At 43.0% G+C, this 17,964-nt stretch overlaps 4 protein-coding genes across 5 annotated transcripts; 3 read left to right on the plus strand and 1 right to left on the minus strand.

The window, feature by feature from the left end:
• Positions 1 to 1,947: 1,947 nt before the first annotated feature.
• On the minus strand, positions 1,948 to 4,314 carry LOC133920869 (uncharacterized). Its single transcript, XM_062365455.1, has 6 exons — positions 3,998 to 4,314; positions 3,454 to 3,613; positions 3,163 to 3,350; positions 2,904 to 3,027; positions 2,607 to 2,737; positions 1,948 to 2,383 (listed from the first exon to the last, which is right to left on the minus strand). Exons 1-6 carry the CDS (start codon positions 4,223 to 4,225, stop codon positions 2,252 to 2,254), a joined length of 963 nt encoding a protein of 320 aa, XP_062221439.1. The 5' UTR covers positions 4,226 to 4,314; the 3' UTR covers positions 1,948 to 2,251.
• Positions 4,315 to 6,210: 1,896 nt separating this feature from the next.
• On the plus strand, positions 6,211 to 10,986 carry LOC133920870 (DEAD-box ATP-dependent RNA helicase 48-like). 2 transcript variants are annotated; one of them, XM_062365456.1, is made up of 10 exons: positions 6,211 to 7,377; positions 7,818 to 7,924; positions 8,291 to 8,346; positions 8,438 to 8,662; positions 8,753 to 8,959; positions 9,085 to 9,171; positions 9,476 to 9,571; positions 9,659 to 9,874; positions 9,979 to 10,161; positions 10,553 to 10,986. In XM_062365456.1, the coding sequence occupies exons 1-10, from the start codon at positions 6,326 to 6,328 to the stop codon at positions 10,781 to 10,783; spliced, it is 2,460 nt and encodes an 819-aa protein (XP_062221440.1). In that variant the 5' UTR covers positions 6,211 to 6,325; the 3' UTR covers positions 10,784 to 10,986. The 2 variants fall into 2 exon arrangements, with proteins under 2 accessions (XP_062221440.1, XP_062221441.1); XM_062365457.1 differs by having other exon boundaries at positions 9,482 to 9,571.
• Positions 10,987 to 11,244: 258 nt separating this feature from the next.
• On the plus strand, positions 11,245 to 13,625 carry LOC133920309 (uncharacterized). Its single transcript, XM_062364921.1, has 4 exons — positions 11,245 to 11,463; positions 11,873 to 12,269; positions 12,352 to 12,573; positions 13,052 to 13,625. The coding sequence occupies exons 2-4, from the start codon at positions 12,102 to 12,104 to the stop codon at positions 13,361 to 13,363; spliced, it is 702 nt and encodes a 233-aa protein (XP_062220905.1). The 5' UTR covers positions 11,245 to 11,463; positions 11,873 to 12,101; the 3' UTR covers positions 13,364 to 13,625.
• A 1,001-nt stretch (positions 13,626 to 14,626) lies between these two features.
• On the plus strand, positions 14,627 to 16,999 carry LOC133920310 (uncharacterized). The gene is made up of 3 exons (XM_062364922.1): positions 14,627 to 14,780; positions 14,886 to 14,947; positions 16,584 to 16,999. Exons 1-3 carry the CDS (start codon positions 14,723 to 14,725, stop codon positions 16,704 to 16,706), a joined length of 243 nt encoding a protein of 80 aa, XP_062220906.1. The 5' UTR covers positions 14,627 to 14,722; the 3' UTR covers positions 16,707 to 16,999.
• The last annotated feature ends 965 nt before the right edge of the window (positions 17,000 to 17,964 follow it).

Below are 17,964 nucleotides of genomic sequence, written 5' to 3' on the forward strand. Positions count from 1 at the left end.
GTTTGTATTGACTCTGCACTTTTTTTTTTAAGAGATCTTGCAGTAGGATACTTTGGTATCTTTCTCCGAGACCTATACAGAAAGATCCATGAAGCTCGTGTTTCAGAAACAATGCCTAGGCTGAAGTGCTGAACAAAGGTTATTGACAATGATCCTTTGAAAAGTTACCCCTAGCAGACTTTGATTGCAGTTACAAGCAAGCAAGTATAATGTTAGCCTGATCAAGCAAGCAAGCAATGGTCCTTTGAAAAGGTACCCCTAGCAGACTTTGATTGCAGTTACAAGCCATCTCGATAGGGTTCATTGGAAAATGAGATGGCTTCTATTACCCTCTTACCCTAAAACAGCCCTGGGATCAGACTTTCAACACAGGGTAGTATAAGCTAACTTAACACCACTAGTTTCCCTACCGACCAATCAGCCCACACATCTCTTGGAAATCCAAACACTGAAACACACAACAGGTGCTCGGTAATCTATCATAAGACTTCAGGGGCCAGGGAAGAAATGTAGAACGTAAAGAGAGGCTTGAAGTTATGAGCATCTACTGACATTACTTAAATTGGTCTAGGGGGCCATTATCCTTGCGAAATCTTAACCCGGATGTTTATTTATCACATATAAAATTAAAGGCAAGTTAAGATGACAAATCCATGCGAGTTCCAACTATTCTAAATTCCAATAACCAGCAAGGTTGAGTACAAAAGAATGGGCAGCTGAAGATTGCTGACTACAGACTGACATAGGAGACACTAGTTACAAATTTCTATTTCTACTGTTCGGTCAAGTCAATGTAAGCTTCAGCAGATCTGGTAGCAGAAGAAAAAAAAAGGACCCGGACAGCACTATATAGCTTTTCATTTGACGTGCAGGATTGTTAATTGATGTGTCTCTGCACCAATCCGTGTGACTGCCCTTATTCATTAATACTGCCTCTCATTACAGGCAGGATTAATGGCAATTTAATATCAAGCAACCAATTTAGTACCCTTGATGAGCAATTGCTTCTTTAGCTGGAGATTGACTGGAATTCTACGAACCATACACTGACTTAATATGAATGCTTAGCTGGAAAGGTCATCCAGTGATGCATTGTGCACCTCATGCTTTGATGATGTGACGATAAATATCTCTGAGCACATACAGACCTACGACAGGAACAGCACCTTGGCTCTTTGATACAGTACCTGCCAAGAAGTGCATAAAATGAATACTTCTCTTGTACTGATAGTGATAGAAGCAAACACTGTTAAACTGCAAGTATAAGAGTTCAAACTTTCACGGGTCCAATCTTTGCTGCGTATGCATATAATGTGCATGTTTTGTATGAATGATAGAGTATTAGAGCTACTAACACAGTTTTGATATGGCCCTGGTTTCTGCAAAGTTGAGGCAGCTTGTCCTGGTAGATTTGCACCAAAAAGTTGGTGTACCTACTTCCGCTAGTGTAATGTGTAAGCACACGTGGTTCTCCCATCTCCCTCTTGTTTTCCTACAATGGGGTCAAAAGCAACGCAATTTAGTCACACCGCAGGTGCTAAAACCTATGTTCCAATACACGCCTAATGTAGGTGATGGTCCTTAATCTCATATACGGCTGTGATAGCCTGATTAGCACTGTGGTAGTACTTAGCTTTGCCAATAGGTCATTCTACAAGCCAAGGGTTTGAGTCAAATCATGTTGCTTCAGCAACAGGCATGATGCCCTTCTCATGGACATGGTCGTGTGAATACGGCAACTTGTGTCGCCTGGGCCATATTATGCCCTGTAGGTAAGGGTAAGGTGACGCATTGCCAAACCAAGCACTTCTATTCAATCTAATTTAGAGTTATTTGCAATATAAAACACTAACTCACCAAGGTATGGTTAAAATCACTCACTGGACACATAGTAAGTTTTTAGTTAATCTGGATAGCAATATATCTTAAAATTATGAAACGATCAAATTACACGAGGTTAGAGATTCTTCATTAATGGTAACTCATAACAGTATACATGGTACAATAAAGTTACAGACTTCTGAAAAATAAATATAAATGAATGCCATTTTTTTTATTCAGAATGGTACAACCAAGCATTAATATCGATGACATTGGTGTTTGATGAGTACAAAGTTACATCTTTCACATAGACTCAGCAGAATTTACCATTGCTGCAATTTTGCAAACTAAATATGGTTCTTTATATCACACTTCCGAATTTCGATTCAAACAGCTCTCTTAGGAACTCGAGCAAACCGTTATGGAAGTATCATGTACTGGCTTGTGCATCAAGTGTAGCTCTGACTCCATCTTGAAATGAGATTGGCTTGATACCAAGCATCTGAGCTAGTTTGGTGATATCCATGGATATATCTGATGGAGAAGCTACCCCCCGGTCAACCTGGGTAAGAAATGGATGGGGCCATTAGATGATGTTATGATGGTAAAGAATAATATCAATGCACAATGTCTCAATGCTCAGGTTGCAAATTGATAAAACACAAAATCATGCTCGTTAATTGCATAGTGAACTAAAGAACTGTGTCTAGAAATAGTCCAGACATGTTAACAGGCAGACGAGTGTGCTTCTATGCTACACTCCAGGAAAGAGACAAGATTAATACCGATGATGCAGACACAGATTTAATTATAGTGTGGTTGTATCCACGAACACCAGCAACAGCTTCAGCCATCTGCAGTCTTGATACCCTATCCGGTCCACCGACATTCAGAAGTACCTGAATTTTTTTACCATCTGCATCATGTGCTACAATGTCAAACACCATGCAACTGATAAACAGGAAAATAGAAAGCATTTATAATGAGGATGACAAATATTTAAAATGTTAAACATATGGAATGTGTTCTACAAAGTGTTGTTTATAGATATAGTGAATACGTCCACCATGTTGACCTCATACCTGATAACCAAGTTTTTGTTAAAGACAGTATTACATCCACCATATCTTTGACATAAACAGGGCAGCGGAATTCATCATTAAAGAACTCAACTTGTTGGCCTTGTGAAAGAACACCATCCATCCACTGCATCCAAATGGCAAGTACTTATTATTTAGACGCTACTCTGCTAGTATGGTGTTTCAGCGCACATATCCAGTTAACAATTTCAATTCTAAAGCATCAGCACCAAGAGCTTCACCTGCCATAAGTTTGTCTTACCTGAACGGGAAGAGATTTTGTCACAGGAGTTATCGTTTGTGGCCCATAAATAATACTGCTTCTCAAGATTGCATAGTTTGAGCATTTTTCAACAATGAACTTCTCTGCAGCAACTTTAGATTTTCCGTACATGTTCACCGGCAAAGTCTCATCCTCTTCTTTGTAGAATGATTTCACCCCCTCATAAACTGTTGCAAGAGAGCCATATTTAATTGTACACTTCAGTATAGGATGTACCACAAATAATGGTTTGCATCGCATCATATTACATCAAGTACAAGAGTACTCTACCTTGATCTGTAGAGAGATGAATCAATAGAGAGTTGACATTCCCAAAGCTTAGCAACCAATTGACAAGTGAAGAAGGTACATTGGTAGCCATAGCAGCAGCTGGATCCATTTCACATGCCCGAGGAACTGAGATTGCGGCGCAGTTCACAATTACATGTGGCTGAACAGGTAAAGGTTAACTTTCTCAGTTAAGATGAAAACTATGCGATGTGTTAATTCATGGGACGGGAAAAAGGCAAGCAATCAGCAGGCCTCATCTTGACGGGTGGGTGGAGCACTAAAACCAAGTAATCCCGGAAGGGGGCTTGCGAAAATTGCTGCCTACACAAAAGCGCACGCACACGCCCAGGAATAAATCTCACATTCCCTCTTCGCATGAAGTGCTCGAGAACATGCAGCATGCGTCGCGTTTTCGCTTGAGATTTTGCAAATGTGTTGCAGGAAATGGGGCACCTGCCACCGTCGCATGTAATGTACACTGCCCAAGTGTTGGAGGAAATGGGAGAGGAAGGACGCCACTGCACGAGCTGCGGTGGATCCGTACCTGGCCGAATGACGTGGAGATGGCGCTGAGTCCGTCGCCGGAGCGGAGGTCGGCGCGGAAGGCGCGAAGGGAGGGGAGCGCGTCGAGGAGTGTCTGCGGCGGGGCCTCGCGGTGGTGGGTGAAGGCGACGTCGAAGCGGCCGTCGCCGGAGGCCAGCACGGCGAGGAGGTGCTGGCCCAGGTAGCCGCTGCCACCCACCACGAGCACTCGCTTCCTCTCCTCCGCCATCGATGAGAGATCTGCTGCGACCGCGAAAGCAAAGCAGTTGGAAGGGGAACGGTTGGGTCCCACTGGTCAGTCAAGCTACTAGTACTCGAAAGCAAATTCTATATGCGCATGGTAAATGAAGTGTGGGAAAACAGAGCTGCAATCCTGTTTGGATTAATCTGACTTGAATTGATATGGGCCTACCTTGCTCTTCATTGATATTATTGCTCCTCCCTTAATTTTTCAATGGTTTGCGAGAGCCGTCCAAGACAAATCTTGGACCCAATGTTAAGATAAGGAAGGGTTTGGCAAAGACTAATCTCAGCTCACTCAAAACCTTTACTCAGGCCTGTCTTTTCTTAGATTCTGTATGTGTTGATTTCTTGGGAACCTAGGTGGATATGGTTAGCAGCTTGCAATAACTTCAAAGCATTGTAGCATGGCTTAATTCATAATTCGTTCTTGTCTCCCTTGTGTGTTTATGGGCTTATAACTATATCCATATGTTTAATTGAACCTTTTCTATTGGCTGCAGTGCCTTGATTTGCGTATTGTTGTAGCATAAATATGCACTAAGATGAGGATTAGATTTACATCATACATCACTTACACATTTTCATATATGCTCCATTTGTTGAGCACAGACGGTCATCCGAGTGATCTATCATTTATGCAGAATATGTTGTAGCACCTGGACCCCATCATCGATCAATTGTGTGGCAGGTGCCTTTTGTTTCTTTCTCCAAAATGGTTCCAAAGGAGTGTTTTAACTTTCCTTCGCAAGTCTGTGACACCTATTGACAGAGAGATGGGGTTGGTCGGTGGGTGTAAAGCAACGCCAAAATTTAGCATTTCATATCTAAGCTTTCCTCCAAGAAAACTTGAATATATGTAGATTTTTGTAATCTGTCGTTCATTGGCTGACTGACAATAAAGCATCTCCAACCCGCTAGGCAAAAGGTTGAGTATGACCAAATTTATCGAGCCAGTTAAAAAAAAAAAACACCTCCAACTGATTCTCTATCAGCCTCATCAAATTTAGTAGCTCCTTATCCGCTCCGTCCAGCTCGCTACTACCAGCGAGCCGCTATGAACAGTAGACACTCGTTATCTCCAGTTCGACACGAACGAAGCAGACTATGACTAGTGGACCTGTTGTTCAAAACAATAGTCTTATGTTATTCTAAAAATCTTAATTTTTTTACATGTTCCATAATCCATGCGCCACTCATTTTAACTAGATTCACCAAAGAGCCTACGAAGAATTCAAATTAAAATTCTCAAAAAAATGATATTTTTATAATTTCTAACAATTTTTAGGTATAAAAAAATTCCCAAAAATCTACGAAATTTCACTAATATTCTTCATGATAGACTAATTTCTAAAATTATGTTCTGCCTTAGGTTATATGATGAAAAAATGAGTTCATTTGTAATGCCCTATTTATATGTATTTTTATTATTTTATGTGAAAATTTTCTTTTAACATATACAAAATTTAGCAATTGAAAGTATAACCGTTGCAAATATTTTTTATTTATAGGATACTAATAAAATATAGGTGAGTAAAATTTAAACAGCGAGATTTAGGAGCTGATTAGAGCGCGCAAAAAAAATGAGAGAGAATTTTCTAAAGAGTCAGTTGGAAATACTCTAACTACTACTCATTTTCTTGGTAGAAATGATTTTGCATAATTCTTGTTCTTGACATCTAGTTCTTTCGGTAATGTCATGCTTGCAGTGGTATTCATAAGTAGATGAATTTTTAATAGAATTGTGTTTGCATGAATTGAACTTTTATGATCTTGTGATATAAAGATACGTAACAAGTTTTTCGTATTATTGATTTTTTATTTCCTCTACTTTTTTCTGATTGTTTAGATATTTTTGTTTCTCAAAATTTTCATGTCCTTAGTTCCTAAACAGTAGCGAGAAACAAAATCAGAACAAAAATATCCTTAAAAAAATAAACTACCCTCACAATCCGCCTCGGAAATTCCCTCGATTTCCCTAGCCTGAGTATCCCCCCTGCACCTGCACTGGTCTATTTTGCTTTCGCCGTCAAAACCCTGAAGAGCAGCGAGGGATAAACCCTACACGCCTTCTCTTCTCCCGCCGGCGATGGGGGGCGGGCCGCGCACATTCCCGGGCGGGCTGTCCAAGTGGCAGTACAAGCGCATGCACGAGAAGCTGGCGCGGCAGAAGCAGCACGGCCTCCTCCGCCACGAGAAGCAGCTCTACCTCGCCCGCCTCCGCTCCGAGATCCGCGCCTCGCGCCTCCCAGGCGCCGACCCGGCCGCTCCCCCGGGCGAGGGGCCCACTTCGTCGCGCGCCCACATCCGCGCCCTCGCCGACCGCTTCCGCAAGCCCGGCGCTGAGGACCTCTGGAACGAGGACGACGGCCCCCTCCGCCGCGCCAAGAAGCCGTCGACTAGGATCTCGTCGGGTGACCGGCAGCAGCATTTGGATTCCGGGAAGCTCCGGGGAGGAGGGGATTGGAAGGATTGGGATAATTTGGCTCTCGAGCAGCCGAGGGCTGGGAGGGAGGCTGGAGCCGGCGGAAAGGGGCCCAGCTTGGTCACGTTCAATCCGAGGAGGGATTACCGAACGGTGGCGCCCTGGTGCTCCCATTGGAGTTCGGCTTCTCTCAGTTTCTTTGGTCCGAAGAGGTCTTACTCGGTGATGTCTCCATGCTCAGCGAGTCGACAGTCGGGGGTTGAGTTGAGTTCATTGAGTGCCGGAGGGCTTACTGCGGTTGGGAATGGAAGGGAGGAGACGGCATTGGCGCTGTTTAATCAGGAGAGGTTGTACTCGGTGGCTGTGAGGCGATTTGGCCGGAAATGGAGGCCGGATTCATCGGATGAGGATAAGGAGGGCACATCTACTGCAAAGAGGGGTCTGAAGTTTTGTAAATTTGGAGCATCAAGCGAAGATGTTTCAGAAAGTGATGAATTGGGGGAAACAAGTGCCATCAGGAGGAGATGGAGTAGTGCTGCTCTGAGGAACTGTGATATGAAGAAGGAAAGACGGGTGCCCAAGTCTCATGAGGAGGAAAAGAATGATCTGGCAGGTAGAATCCTAGAGCTGCGAGAGGAGATTAAAAACAGGGAGGTTTTGGGTACTGAGAGGAGGCGTTACGAGTCGAGGGGTGAATCTTTGCTTACCAATAAAAGGTTACATTCTCACAATCATCTTTGATTGTAATTTATTTCTTCATACGCTATTGGTTAATTTGTTCTGGAGCCTAGCAACTTTCATAGAAAGTCGTATCTGTATGGTTGATCATGAAATTGGGTAAAGCAACAAGAATACAAGAGATTGTTGAAATGCGTAGTTGTATTGTATGAAATTGCTTATTGATCTTTCTGGAGTTCCATTCTATCCCGATGCTGATCTGTAACCATAAGAATTAACCATAATGCAAAGAGTGGGGAGAATACTCAATTATTAGTCACTGCAAATCATGATACTTCTCCTTTCAACTCGAGGTTAATGGATGATTGGTGTATACATAATTTAACTTTTGCATATCAGTATATCACTCTCTGTCCTACTTTGATATACAGATACTATCCATCTAACCAACAAGTTGTGTTTTTTACTTTGTCTTCAGATTTGATGAGTGTGGTATCTCCCCTATGACGGTCAAAGCGCTTACTGATGCTGGATATGTACAGACAACTGTGGTGCAAGAGGCAGCTCTTCCTATATGTCTTGAAGGTATTATATCTTATTTTACTTTCTTTAGCCTTTTTTTTTTAAAGAAAGAAGAGGGAAAGAATGTACATCGTGAAATGGGGAAAATGTTTGTATGACTGAAGTTGATGTTACTCTTAATCTTATGCATGTGCATCTCCCAAGAAGTCTGGTTGTCCAATCTCTGTTTTTACATTTGAGTTATTTGCTATGAAGCATAAGTATATCTGTATATGGTCCATGTGGCTTGAATTCAGTAGTTCTGCATTTAGTACTTTATGCCAGCCTTATGATACCATTGTATCTCTGCATGAACTATATGAACATGTTATCACTGTAGTCATTAAGAAAACAGGAGGTCAGTCCTCACTCACTACTATATATAAGCAGGTAAAGATGTTCTAGTCAAGGCCAAAACTGGAACTGGCAAAAGTGCAGCTTTTCTGGTAATGTTCACTCGCAATTACTTTGAGATGTTTTGTTTCTTTTGGTGTTATTGTCCTTCAACCAATTTATTCAAAATGGATTGATAAACAGCTTCCTGCAATTGAATCAGTCTTGAATGCTATGAAGAGCAATTCAAATCATCGAGTGTCTCCAATATTTGCTCTTGTCCTCTGCCCTACAAGAGAACTAGCCATCCAGCTTACAGCTGAGGCAAATGTCTTGTTGAAGTATCATGAAGGAATTGGTGTTCAATCTCTTATTGGTGGTACTAGATTCAAGCTTGATCAGAGACGTTTAGAGTCTGATCCATGCCAGGTTTGTCACATTTATTGACCTACTGAAGATGAAAGTAGAACTACTAACTGTTAGCCTGACCTATGTTTTATGGGGGTTTTTTCCTATCAGATTTTAGTCGCAACACCTGGTAGACTGCTGGATCACATTGAAAACAAATCATCATTCTCTGTCCGCTTGATGGGATTGAAATTACTTGTGTTGGATGAAGCTGATCATTTGCTAGCATTGGGCTTTCGTAAAGACATAGAAAAGATTGTTGATAGCTTGCCACGCCAAAGACAAGCATTGCTATTTTCAGCTACCATTCCAAAAGAGGTAGTATAATCAGCATCACTCACATCATTTTTTTTCTTTTTGTATATCTTTGTCTATGGTGTACTATATTTGTGATAACCAGAAGTCTGAAATTGGGAGTGTTGATTGTCATTTGTAAATGACAGGTTCGAAGGGTTTCACAGCTAGTTTTAAAAAGGGATCATGTTTTTGTTGATACAGTGGGCCTGGGAGCTGTTGAAACTCCATCTAAGGTGCCTTATTTTCTACTCAATGCCTGACACCTTTTACAATCCTGATAATCTATATCCACATAGATATTCTGATCCATACCCCCCACTATTGTTTTGGCCATTGAATATTTGATGCATTTGCATACTTTTTTGTGGCGACATGAACGGTACTCCTAAATCATTTGTAGCTTAAAATAAAATACTGTGGTCTCTGCTGGCCTCTGTTCTGTTCTCTGTTATTAACGGTTAGCCTCTTTTTCTATTCTCTGTTATGGAAACAATTTTTATTGCTTGTTAATCCATTGCTACCTCCTGTTGAGCTTAGGTTCAGCAGTTGTATCTTGTGGTACCACATGAACTTCATTTTCATATGGTTCATCATCTACTTCAAGAGCATATTGATCGTGAAGTCGATTATAAGGTCACCCACCCCCTTTCTCTCAACCAAGCAGTAAGGTTCCTATAAGAATTTCAATGTGTTGTTTTCCTAATAATCTTCTGATCCCAGGTGATTGTTTTCTGCACAACTGCCATGGTGACTGAATTTATGTATATCATGCTTCGAGATTTGAAGCTAAATGTCAGAGAAATTCATTCAAGAAAACCTCAGCTTTATAGAACTCGCATATCTGAAGAGTTTCGAGACTCTAATCGCTTAATTCTTGTAACGTCAGATGTTTCCACTCGTGGAGTGAATTATCCGGATGTCACACTAGTGATTCAGGTGGTAATTTTCCATGGTTAATATAGTTGAAGAAAGTTTAGGACAATATCATTTATCTGCCTAACTCATGAACGTAGCTCTGACGTACATGGTTGTTTGATTAGATTGGTGTTCCTCCGGATAGAGAGCATTATATCCATCGGCTTGGAAGGACTGGAAGAGAAGGTAAATCTGGCAGAGGAGTTCTCTTGATTGCCCCATGGGAAGAGTATTTCTTGACTGAGATAAGTGATCTCCCAATAGATAAGTATCAAGCACCAGAAATTGATCAGCAAATGAAACAGAAGGTCTGAATTGCTCACCTAACTTGTTCTTTTTATTTTTTTTTAACTCGCTTATTGTGCCCTTCTGTAACCATCTCATCATGCAATTTACTGTTAGTGTTCCATATTGGTGCAGAAAAGTTTACTATTGTTACGAAATTTCTTTTGAATAATACCTCATGTATACCCATCACAGCTTTTCTTTGTTGATTTGTGACATCACATTTCTAGATTTTTATTCATTTCAGCGATTAACTGTTGCACAAAGTGTCGCAGATGTACTTATTGCTGTTGTCATACTGTTCTTTATTTTGCTGCACTTTTCAGATTTCTTAGGTTATATCATTGCCAAAAAAAAATTATACGGCTATGTATATTATTTTGCAACACATGACATTCACATTTTGCAATGCAGGTTGATGATTCAATAAAAATCGTTGATATGAGCATCAAAGAAGCAGCATACCATGCATGGCTTGGGTATTACAATTCAATTGCAGACATAGGTAGAGACAAAACCATGCTTGCTGACCTAGCAAACCGATTTGGTGTTTCGATTGGTTTGCAGAAACCTCCAGCGATATATAGGAAAACCGCCCTAAAAATGGGGCTAAAGGATGTCCCTGGGATCCGAATAAGGAAATAACTGGCCAAATGTTCCTCTATCGAACAAGCATCTCTTTCTGTATTCCCCTAAGCCTCATCCTAGTGTACAGACTTATTTTCATGGATGTGTAATATATGTTCTTTTTTCGCCTCAAATGACATATGTACACTGGTGATGTTTGGTCCCATTGAACAGGTTTCTGTTCCACGTTATACCATTGAATAACACGGGCTTCAGTGTTATGGCTTCGCAAAAATGAAAAATGTTACCCTCTGTCATGTCCCGTTATGTACTTTTATAATCGGTATTACACCAAATTGAGGTACGAAAATCATGTATTCTAATAGACAAGTGAAAGACTCGTATACTATTTAAAGTTAATTAGTAACATTTAGAGGATGAACAAAGAATTCACAGACCAGGGATCGTTGATTCGTGAGTTGCTAGTAGCTTTGTCATAAAAGGGGGGGGGGGGGGGGGCGGGCGAGCCTCTAGAATTGAGAGGTTCCTATCTCATTCATTCATTTGTTATCTACCTCCCACCGTTCACAACTAAACGGCCACGGCCAAGGCCAAGAGCACCTCACGCCTCTTCTTCTTCCTCTGCTGGAGTGCTTACTACCTGTTTGTTCCTTCATCCCAACCCACGGCCATGACTCAACCCGCTTGGTACTGCGGCTGGTCTATTCCTGTGCGGTGAACTTCACTGCAGTCTTCAGGTACATAGCCAACAAACTCGAGAACTCTTCCATTTTCATCGGCGCGGCGGCGAGAAAGAGGGCCCTTCCCTTCCGTTTCCATTGGTCATAGTCTTATAATCCTAATTTTTAGCTTACGATATTATTGCTCCACGAAATAATAACATTTGTCCTTTCCTTTCATATCACTAAAATCTATTGCACCAGATGATATAGAGCATGCTTGTTTTAGCTTGTAGAGTATAGATTATAATCATAATTTGCAAGTTAAAACAAACAGATATATTACGTAATTCAACTTTTAACAATTTAGTCTTTAGATTGTAACCATTCAACAGTCTATCTTTTATCACTTTATACATATTATGTAATCCAGTTTTTACAATATACAATTATAAACTGTTTTTTATAATCTTTCCCTGAAAAAAAGGGGCTCACGTGCACCGATGTACTTGTCCAAAGTCCAAACTGCTAACCGGTGGAAGCCCATTGTGGTCCAAGGCCTCCTCCCGGTTGTCCAACGGACCGAGCGAGACAGACACGTGGGCCCAGCTTCCACCCCCATCTCCCTCCTCCATAAATAATCCCCCACCCCACCCCACCCCGATCGCAATCACACGCTAACCTCCCGCCCAATTCCAAAGCCAATTCGCACCGCCATGGCCAAATCCTCCGCCGCCGGCTTCCACACCCCGCGCCCCTCCTCCCTCCGCTCCTCCTCAGCCCCCCGCAGCTCCGTGGGGTCCTCCTCCTCCTCGTCGGCGGCCGCCGCAGCGAAGCTCCCCGTCGCCGCCTCCTTACCCCGCGACCTCGCCTCCAACGCCAAGGTTACCTCCCACCTCCTCCTCTCACCTTAGCGGCCCCGTCTCACCGAGTAACCAGCCTCCTCCTGTCCCTCGTGCTGATCAGGTGGTGGCCAAGTGCCTGGCCTACGACGACGACCTCACCCTCCACGCCGCCGTCTTCTCCACGCTGCCCCCGGATGCCGTGCCCAAGGAGGGCTTTGCCGCGCAGGAGGACGACCTCGCGCCACTTCTCGACCTGCCGGACCCTGACGCCTCCTCCACCACCGTCATCTCCGCTGCTCCCGATGACGCGATCACAGCTTCCGCCGACTCGTGTGTCACCGAGGTGGGTGGGGGTCGCGACTCACTCCTTTCAATTCGAATTGTCTCTCGAGTTTGGGTCCGCATTTGGAGCTTTCGGTTTGGATTCGGGTGCTATTGCAACTTTGGTTGCCCTGAACCATTTGAATTTGGGTTTGCTCTCGAGTTTTGACGTTTCAAATCTGGGAGATCGTGCTGGAAATTTTGGATGCGGGCCCTCATTCGTGCCATTTCAGTTCGCGATGGAAATGCGGTTTTGGCGTTCCTTTCGTATCTGGGAGTTGTCGAGTTCGTGCTGGGGTTTTGAATGCCGGCTCTCATCGGAGGGTTTCCGTTTGAATTCTGGTGTCCACGCCCATTTGAATTTCAGTTGCTTCTCCAGTTTTGCGTTGAATTTGGGAACTAGCGCTGGAGATTTGGACGCAATGGGAATGGGGTTTCTTATTTGGGTTTTACATATGAATTTGAAAAGACTCTGACCACTCCGGTTTGCGAATCCGCAGGTAGCGGCGCGCGGCGACTCCACCGCCGACAGTAACGCGCCCCTCCCGGAGCAGATCAACCACGTCCTGGCCGAGCTGCACGCCTGTGGCCTCAGCCCGCGCTCCAAGCGCCTCCTGGCCGCGATCGCGGAGGCCGCCGCCTTCGAGCTCGCCCCCGCGGCCTCCGCCCGCCGCGCCGCCTTCTGGGGCAAGGTGCGCGTCGGGGTCCTCACCGCGACGCTCGCCGCCGTGGCCACCGTCGACGTCGCGCTCGCCGCCTACCTCTACGCACGGCGCGTGAACGAGCGGTACCACGTCCTGCCCCCCACCTGATCCGACCGCCGCCGCGCGTGCGCCTCGATCGTGCAGAGACGAAACCGTGATCGCTTCCTCCCGTCACGTTTTTTGTTGCCTTACCTGATATTTTTGTTGTTGCAGTACGTAGCTAATGTAATGTTGCTGCTGAAGTGTTAATTGCCGTAGTTACATTGCTGGTATAGGCCAGCTAAGTAGATTCAGAAAAGAGGTGGTGAATGAATAGGCAACTGAACTTCACACGAGACTTCAACTTGTCATTTCCTACACCTACTATCAAGATACGTTCAGCAACGGTCGGAAGATTGACAGCTAGTTAAGATCACGTTTGGCGACCAGTTTCAGTCTCACCAAGTTGAGCTAGCTGTTGCAAGCTCCGTCGCCCTGATAAGTGGTTATGATTTTGTGAAAAGATGGAAAAAAAGATTGAGACCTCTCGTTCGCAGGCAGCTTTGCTTCATACTGCCGCCACCTTTGTGTTCTTCCACGAACGAACAGTAGCGGATCCAGAGCCAAAGAATTAAAGAGTTGTTCATATTCTTCTCCTCTTCTTTTCTCTCCTCATATTCTCTTCTTGTTCTTCCTCCTTTATATCCAAAAGTTTAGAGCTGCTTGAACGTAGGAATGCAAGTTTTTATATTTTTTGGATTATTGGATCGACCCTAAACTTTAAAAAAATGAAATAAAGATTCGCTTCCACTAATTAAGTTAAGAAATAAATGAACTAATTAAGTAATAATTCAGAGAATATCTAATTGAACGTCACCGGAATTTAAGCAAACAGAGAGACAAAGCAGCTGCCAAGTAGAGGATCTTACTCTTGGCTACTCCACCGACATGGCCTGCGGCCATATCAGCTCTCGTCGGTTCCTGGGACTCCGTCGATCTCCCCGGGCAGTAGCAAGACTGGCAGTCTGACACCAATCACCAAACGGCGATGATGACCAAGCTGCTAATCTCCTGGTCCTTTTAGACGCTCTCGGAAGCTCTCTGCGTGTACACTAACTAGTCCACAACGCAGCCTTTTGCAAATTGCTTTGCTAGGCTGTTGCCTACCGGAAAGCGCGGGTAATTAATGACTAAACGAGGCGGGTCCGAGTTAAATAATGTCCCTTAATCGTTGGTGCATGGAATGATGGATGACACATCATCACCGGCCACGCGTCCGCATGATTGGCCTCATGGCAGAGAGCTACGTAGCCGCATGATGAAGAAGCTTATATCATGGGCCTTCAAGTGGGCTCAAAAGCCACGTAAGCAGGCCGCATGTTGCGGCCCAAATCCATCAGGCAGCGACGGGAAGGCACAAATTCTCGGCTAGGGGTTGCTCGCTTCTCCTTTGCTGTTGTCTCTGCTTAGGGTTGGCGGCCAAGAAAGATGTCGAAGAAGAACAGCCTCGCCAAGAGGAAAAAGCAGCACGAATTCGACCTCCAGAGTACGATTTACCTTCCTCTCTTGTGCCCTTTCTTGTTGAGTTTTCATTCGTTCGGTTACTTACTTGCATTGGAGTAGTTTGGTCTGATTTGGTGGTGATGTGCAGGGGAGAAGGAGGCCAAGGAGAAGCAGAACAAGAAGCTGCAAGACAAGAAATCCAAGATGAAGGTACCAGTCCTGTACTAGACGTATAACAACGCTTAGCAATTCCTCTCTCTCTAAACTAATACTCCCTCCGGTTTTAAATATACGACACTTTGATTAAATCTGGTTAAACTTTTAAAACTTTTACCGTCAATAGCTTCTAAAATATTTACTTTAGAAACATAAAAATCATACGTATAGATTTTTCTTGAAAAATACTTATATAATATTATATTTTTAGGAGTCTAAAATAAATATTTTAGAAGCTATTGACTGTTAAAGTTTTAAAACTTTAACCGGATTTTGGTCAAAGTGTCATATATTTAAAACCGGAGGGAGTAGTTTGTGATGTATTGTACCATAAGGCTGACTAGTAAAATTAGATCCCTGATTGGTATGATTGTGTGCCTTTGTCTTCTGAATTAGCATCTGGTGTTTTAGAATGCTATGCCATGTAGTTTGATTTTAATGGTTTACATTGGAATAGGCGACTTCAGGCTACTTTGTAACCAGCATAACCAGCTACTAGATTTTATTACCAGGACCTGACTTGCCAAGTGACTGGAGTTACAAAAGATACCACGCTAGTCCTTTTTATTCTGACTAAGAGGCTCAATACTTGTCATATTTTGCTAGAAACGGGCCTTGATCATGATTGTTTAGTCTCCACGCCCCTGTTTGGGGGCACAGCCAACCAACTAAGCAGGCAATACGAGATGTGTGAAATGGTTGGTGCGTTTATTCCTTTCTCATGTGGTTCTGGGAAAGATTTACAGTTTGCAACACTTTTAGTTTCTCCCAAGTTGTCTATCTTATTCTCAAGTCTCATGGGCATAGTGTTTATACAATGAGCACATCTTTCCTTCCTGGATTCATCCCTGAGGAAACATACTTTTATTCCTCAACTTGTCCTGAGGAATAGGCATCCTGGCATTTTTGTAAGTACCTGACAAGTTCCAAGAGTCCTGTTACGCCTTTATTGTTAATGTTTCATGAAAATGCCATGCTCAGTGGTCATTAGGCATCTTCTGGAATTGCATACAGCCGCTTTAAGTATGAACTAGGTTCATAAGTTTAACCGTTATATATCGTGTTATTGTCCCAAATATTTCCATATGTCTGGTTTTACTGACACGAACAGTTTAGTAGTACTAGGAACCGTATGTGGTGTGTTTTTAGGTGGATAAAAACAACCTTTTCCTCCTAAGTTTCATCTAGTTGTTGTCTTGTTTGTGCTATTCAGCATTATTCCTAACTGTCTACTTGTCTGATCTGAATGTCCCTGTTAACCCTTTGAAATACTTATTGCGAAGTTTGTTGTGCCTGCTATACGACTCTTTTGTTCATTCTGATCGCCAGAGAAACATTGCTAATCTGCTTTGTTCTAAAACAAGAACTGTTATTCCTTGGTAGCACTCTGACAGGTTACCATCGGTATTATGAAGGTTTATGTTTACTCTCTGGAACTTCACTAGTTACTCCTAATTTATGCGCTTGCAGCTTTATATATACCTCGGTACTTTAGGTTATTTTGCTCACTAGTTACCCAAATTTTACTACGTGTTGTTTGATCATGATAGTACACTGTTGCTTTTAGATCTGAACTACCTAACTTTCCCACATTTGTGTTAATGCTGTTTTCTTTCATCTATTTTATCAGATCGATGGTGCTGAGATGAAAAGAAAGGGTGGCAAATTTAAGGTTGGCAAGAAAAAGTTGAAGACTAAACTTTCAGCCTTAGCGAAAGCCAAAGCTGCACAAGCCATGGCGGTCGACAAGTGACTGTAGGGCTTTGCTTCATATAATCTGCATTCCATTGGCTGAAGTGTTCAATTGATGTTGATTTTCTGAAGGAAATGAGAGTTCTATGCTCAGCATTTGCTCACTCCCTCCTGGTGCAGCTTGTTACCCTTTTGTGTTGGCTTGTACTCCTGTAGTGGTTGAGTATAGATGAGCTTGTCAAAAAAAAAAAGAAGAATACGGCTCGTATATTTCTGCAGTGAGATGAGATGGTTACCGTCTTGGAATATTTGGTCTCGATTTCAGATTTGTGATCTCTATGCTGCTTTTGCTTTGCTTGCTGCTCTGTCATTTGCATGTGTCAATCGTCTCTAGACTGTGTGGCTCCACTGAATCATCAAATGCTTTTCTTGCCTGTGCAGCCACTCAATGTTGACAAATGATGCTCTGCATCTCCTTTTTCACCTGTTTTCCTCCTGTTCTCGAACGTTTTCAGACTGGAAAATTCTTAAGCAAACTGCTATAGGAGAAATGCAGGTCGGTCTGCCTGCCCATTGTTTCTGGCAGCAAGTAGTATCATACGCCTGCGATTTTGTCTCGTTGCTCATTGTTTAATCTCCTGGGAAGTAGCGACAAGGTGTCCAAACCGCCCTGGCGCATGTTATGTTTCAAGCTGTACTCCATTGGAACTTACTGGTGGTGGCCTGGCCCTGACCTGAGGATGATGCCATTTCAGCGTAACCGTTTGTGAAGAAAAGAGTTTGGGTACCTTCGACCATGCTGATATGCTGATTTTTCGTGTTCCATTTCCAATTTTCCATAGCAAGAACTCGACTGAAATGCATGCTGGTAAATAGATTGATACTCCACTTCTTTCTGTTTGGACAAGTACACTACAGTATCTCTTTTTCGATGGCAAATTGGCAATAGCCTGCCCATCTATATCTGGGTGGGCTCTCGATGCAATTATTACTGTCATCCTAGCTTACGCGTGAACAAACAAAACGATGTGGTCTCTGTCTGTCTCCGTACCCGGTCAAGCCTACGATCCTTTGTGGTAGGTTTGATGGAATGCTGTTGCACCAGCACAAACCTGAAACATGCAATCTGGACACGGATGAAATGAAAGGAACTAATGCAACACCTTTTCTTCAGGAAATGGAACACTAGGTAAATTACATTCTCCCTCTCACATTCGTCGATGGTCATACGTATTTCTTTCATTCTTCACTAGAACAAGCGCACATTTCACATTACCTTATTCATCTAGTAGTAACAAATTAAGATGACAATTTATTTC

This window comes from Phragmites australis, chromosome 6 (assembly GCF_958298935.1).
Source record: "Phragmites australis chromosome 6, lpPhrAust1.1, whole genome shotgun sequence".
Classification (NCBI taxonomy): domain Eukaryota; kingdom Viridiplantae; phylum Streptophyta; class Magnoliopsida; order Poales; family Poaceae; genus Phragmites; species Phragmites australis.

Excerpts from the sequence above, each read along its gene's own strand:
- LOC133920309 (XM_062364921.1), top strand. The coding sequence starts at position 12,102 with ATGGCCAAATCCTCCGCCGCCGGCTTCCACACCCCGCGCCCCTCCTCC. Across the intron at positions 12,270-12,351 it reads ACCTCGCCTCCAACGCCAAG|GTGGTGGCCAAGTGCCTGGC; the intron begins GTTACCTCCCAC and ends CGTGCTGATCAG. Across the intron at positions 12,574-13,051 it reads CCGACTCGTGTGTCACCGAG|GTAGCGGCGCGCGGCGACTC; the intron begins GTGGGTGGGGGT and ends GCGAATCCGCAG.
- LOC133920870 (XM_062365456.1), top strand. The coding sequence starts at position 6,326 with ATGGGGGGCGGGCCGCGCACATTCCCGGGCGGGCTGTCCAAGTGGCAG. Across the intron at positions 8,960-9,084 it reads CAGCTACCATTCCAAAAGAG|GTTCGAAGGGTTTCACAGCT; the intron begins GTAGTATAATCA and ends TGTAAATGACAG. Across the intron at positions 9,875-9,978 it reads ATGTCACACTAGTGATTCAG|ATTGGTGTTCCTCCGGATAG; the intron begins GTGGTAATTTTC and ends TTGTTTGATTAG.
- LOC133920310 (XM_062364922.1), top strand. The coding sequence starts at position 14,723 with ATGTCGAAGAAGAACAGCCTCGCCAAGAGGAAAAAGCAGCACGAATTC. Across the intron at positions 14,781-14,885 it reads GCACGAATTCGACCTCCAGA|GGGAGAAGGAGGCCAAGGAG; the intron begins GTACGATTTACC and ends GGTGATGTGCAG. Across the intron at positions 14,948-16,583 it reads ACAAGAAATCCAAGATGAAG|ATCGATGGTGCTGAGATGAA; the intron begins GTACCAGTCCTG and ends CTATTTTATCAG.
- LOC133920869 (XM_062365455.1), bottom strand. The coding sequence starts at position 4,225 with ATGGCGGAGGAGAGGAAGCGAGTGCTCGTGGTGGGTGGCAGCGGCTAC. Across the intron at positions 3,028-3,162 it reads CAAAATCTCTTCCCGTTCAG|TGGATGGATGGTGTTCTTTC; the intron begins GTAAGACAAACT and ends ATTTGGATGCAG. Across the intron at positions 2,384-2,606 it reads AATCTGTGTCTGCATCATCG|GTTGACCGGGGGGTAGCTTC; the intron begins GTATTAATCTTG and ends TTTCTTACCCAG.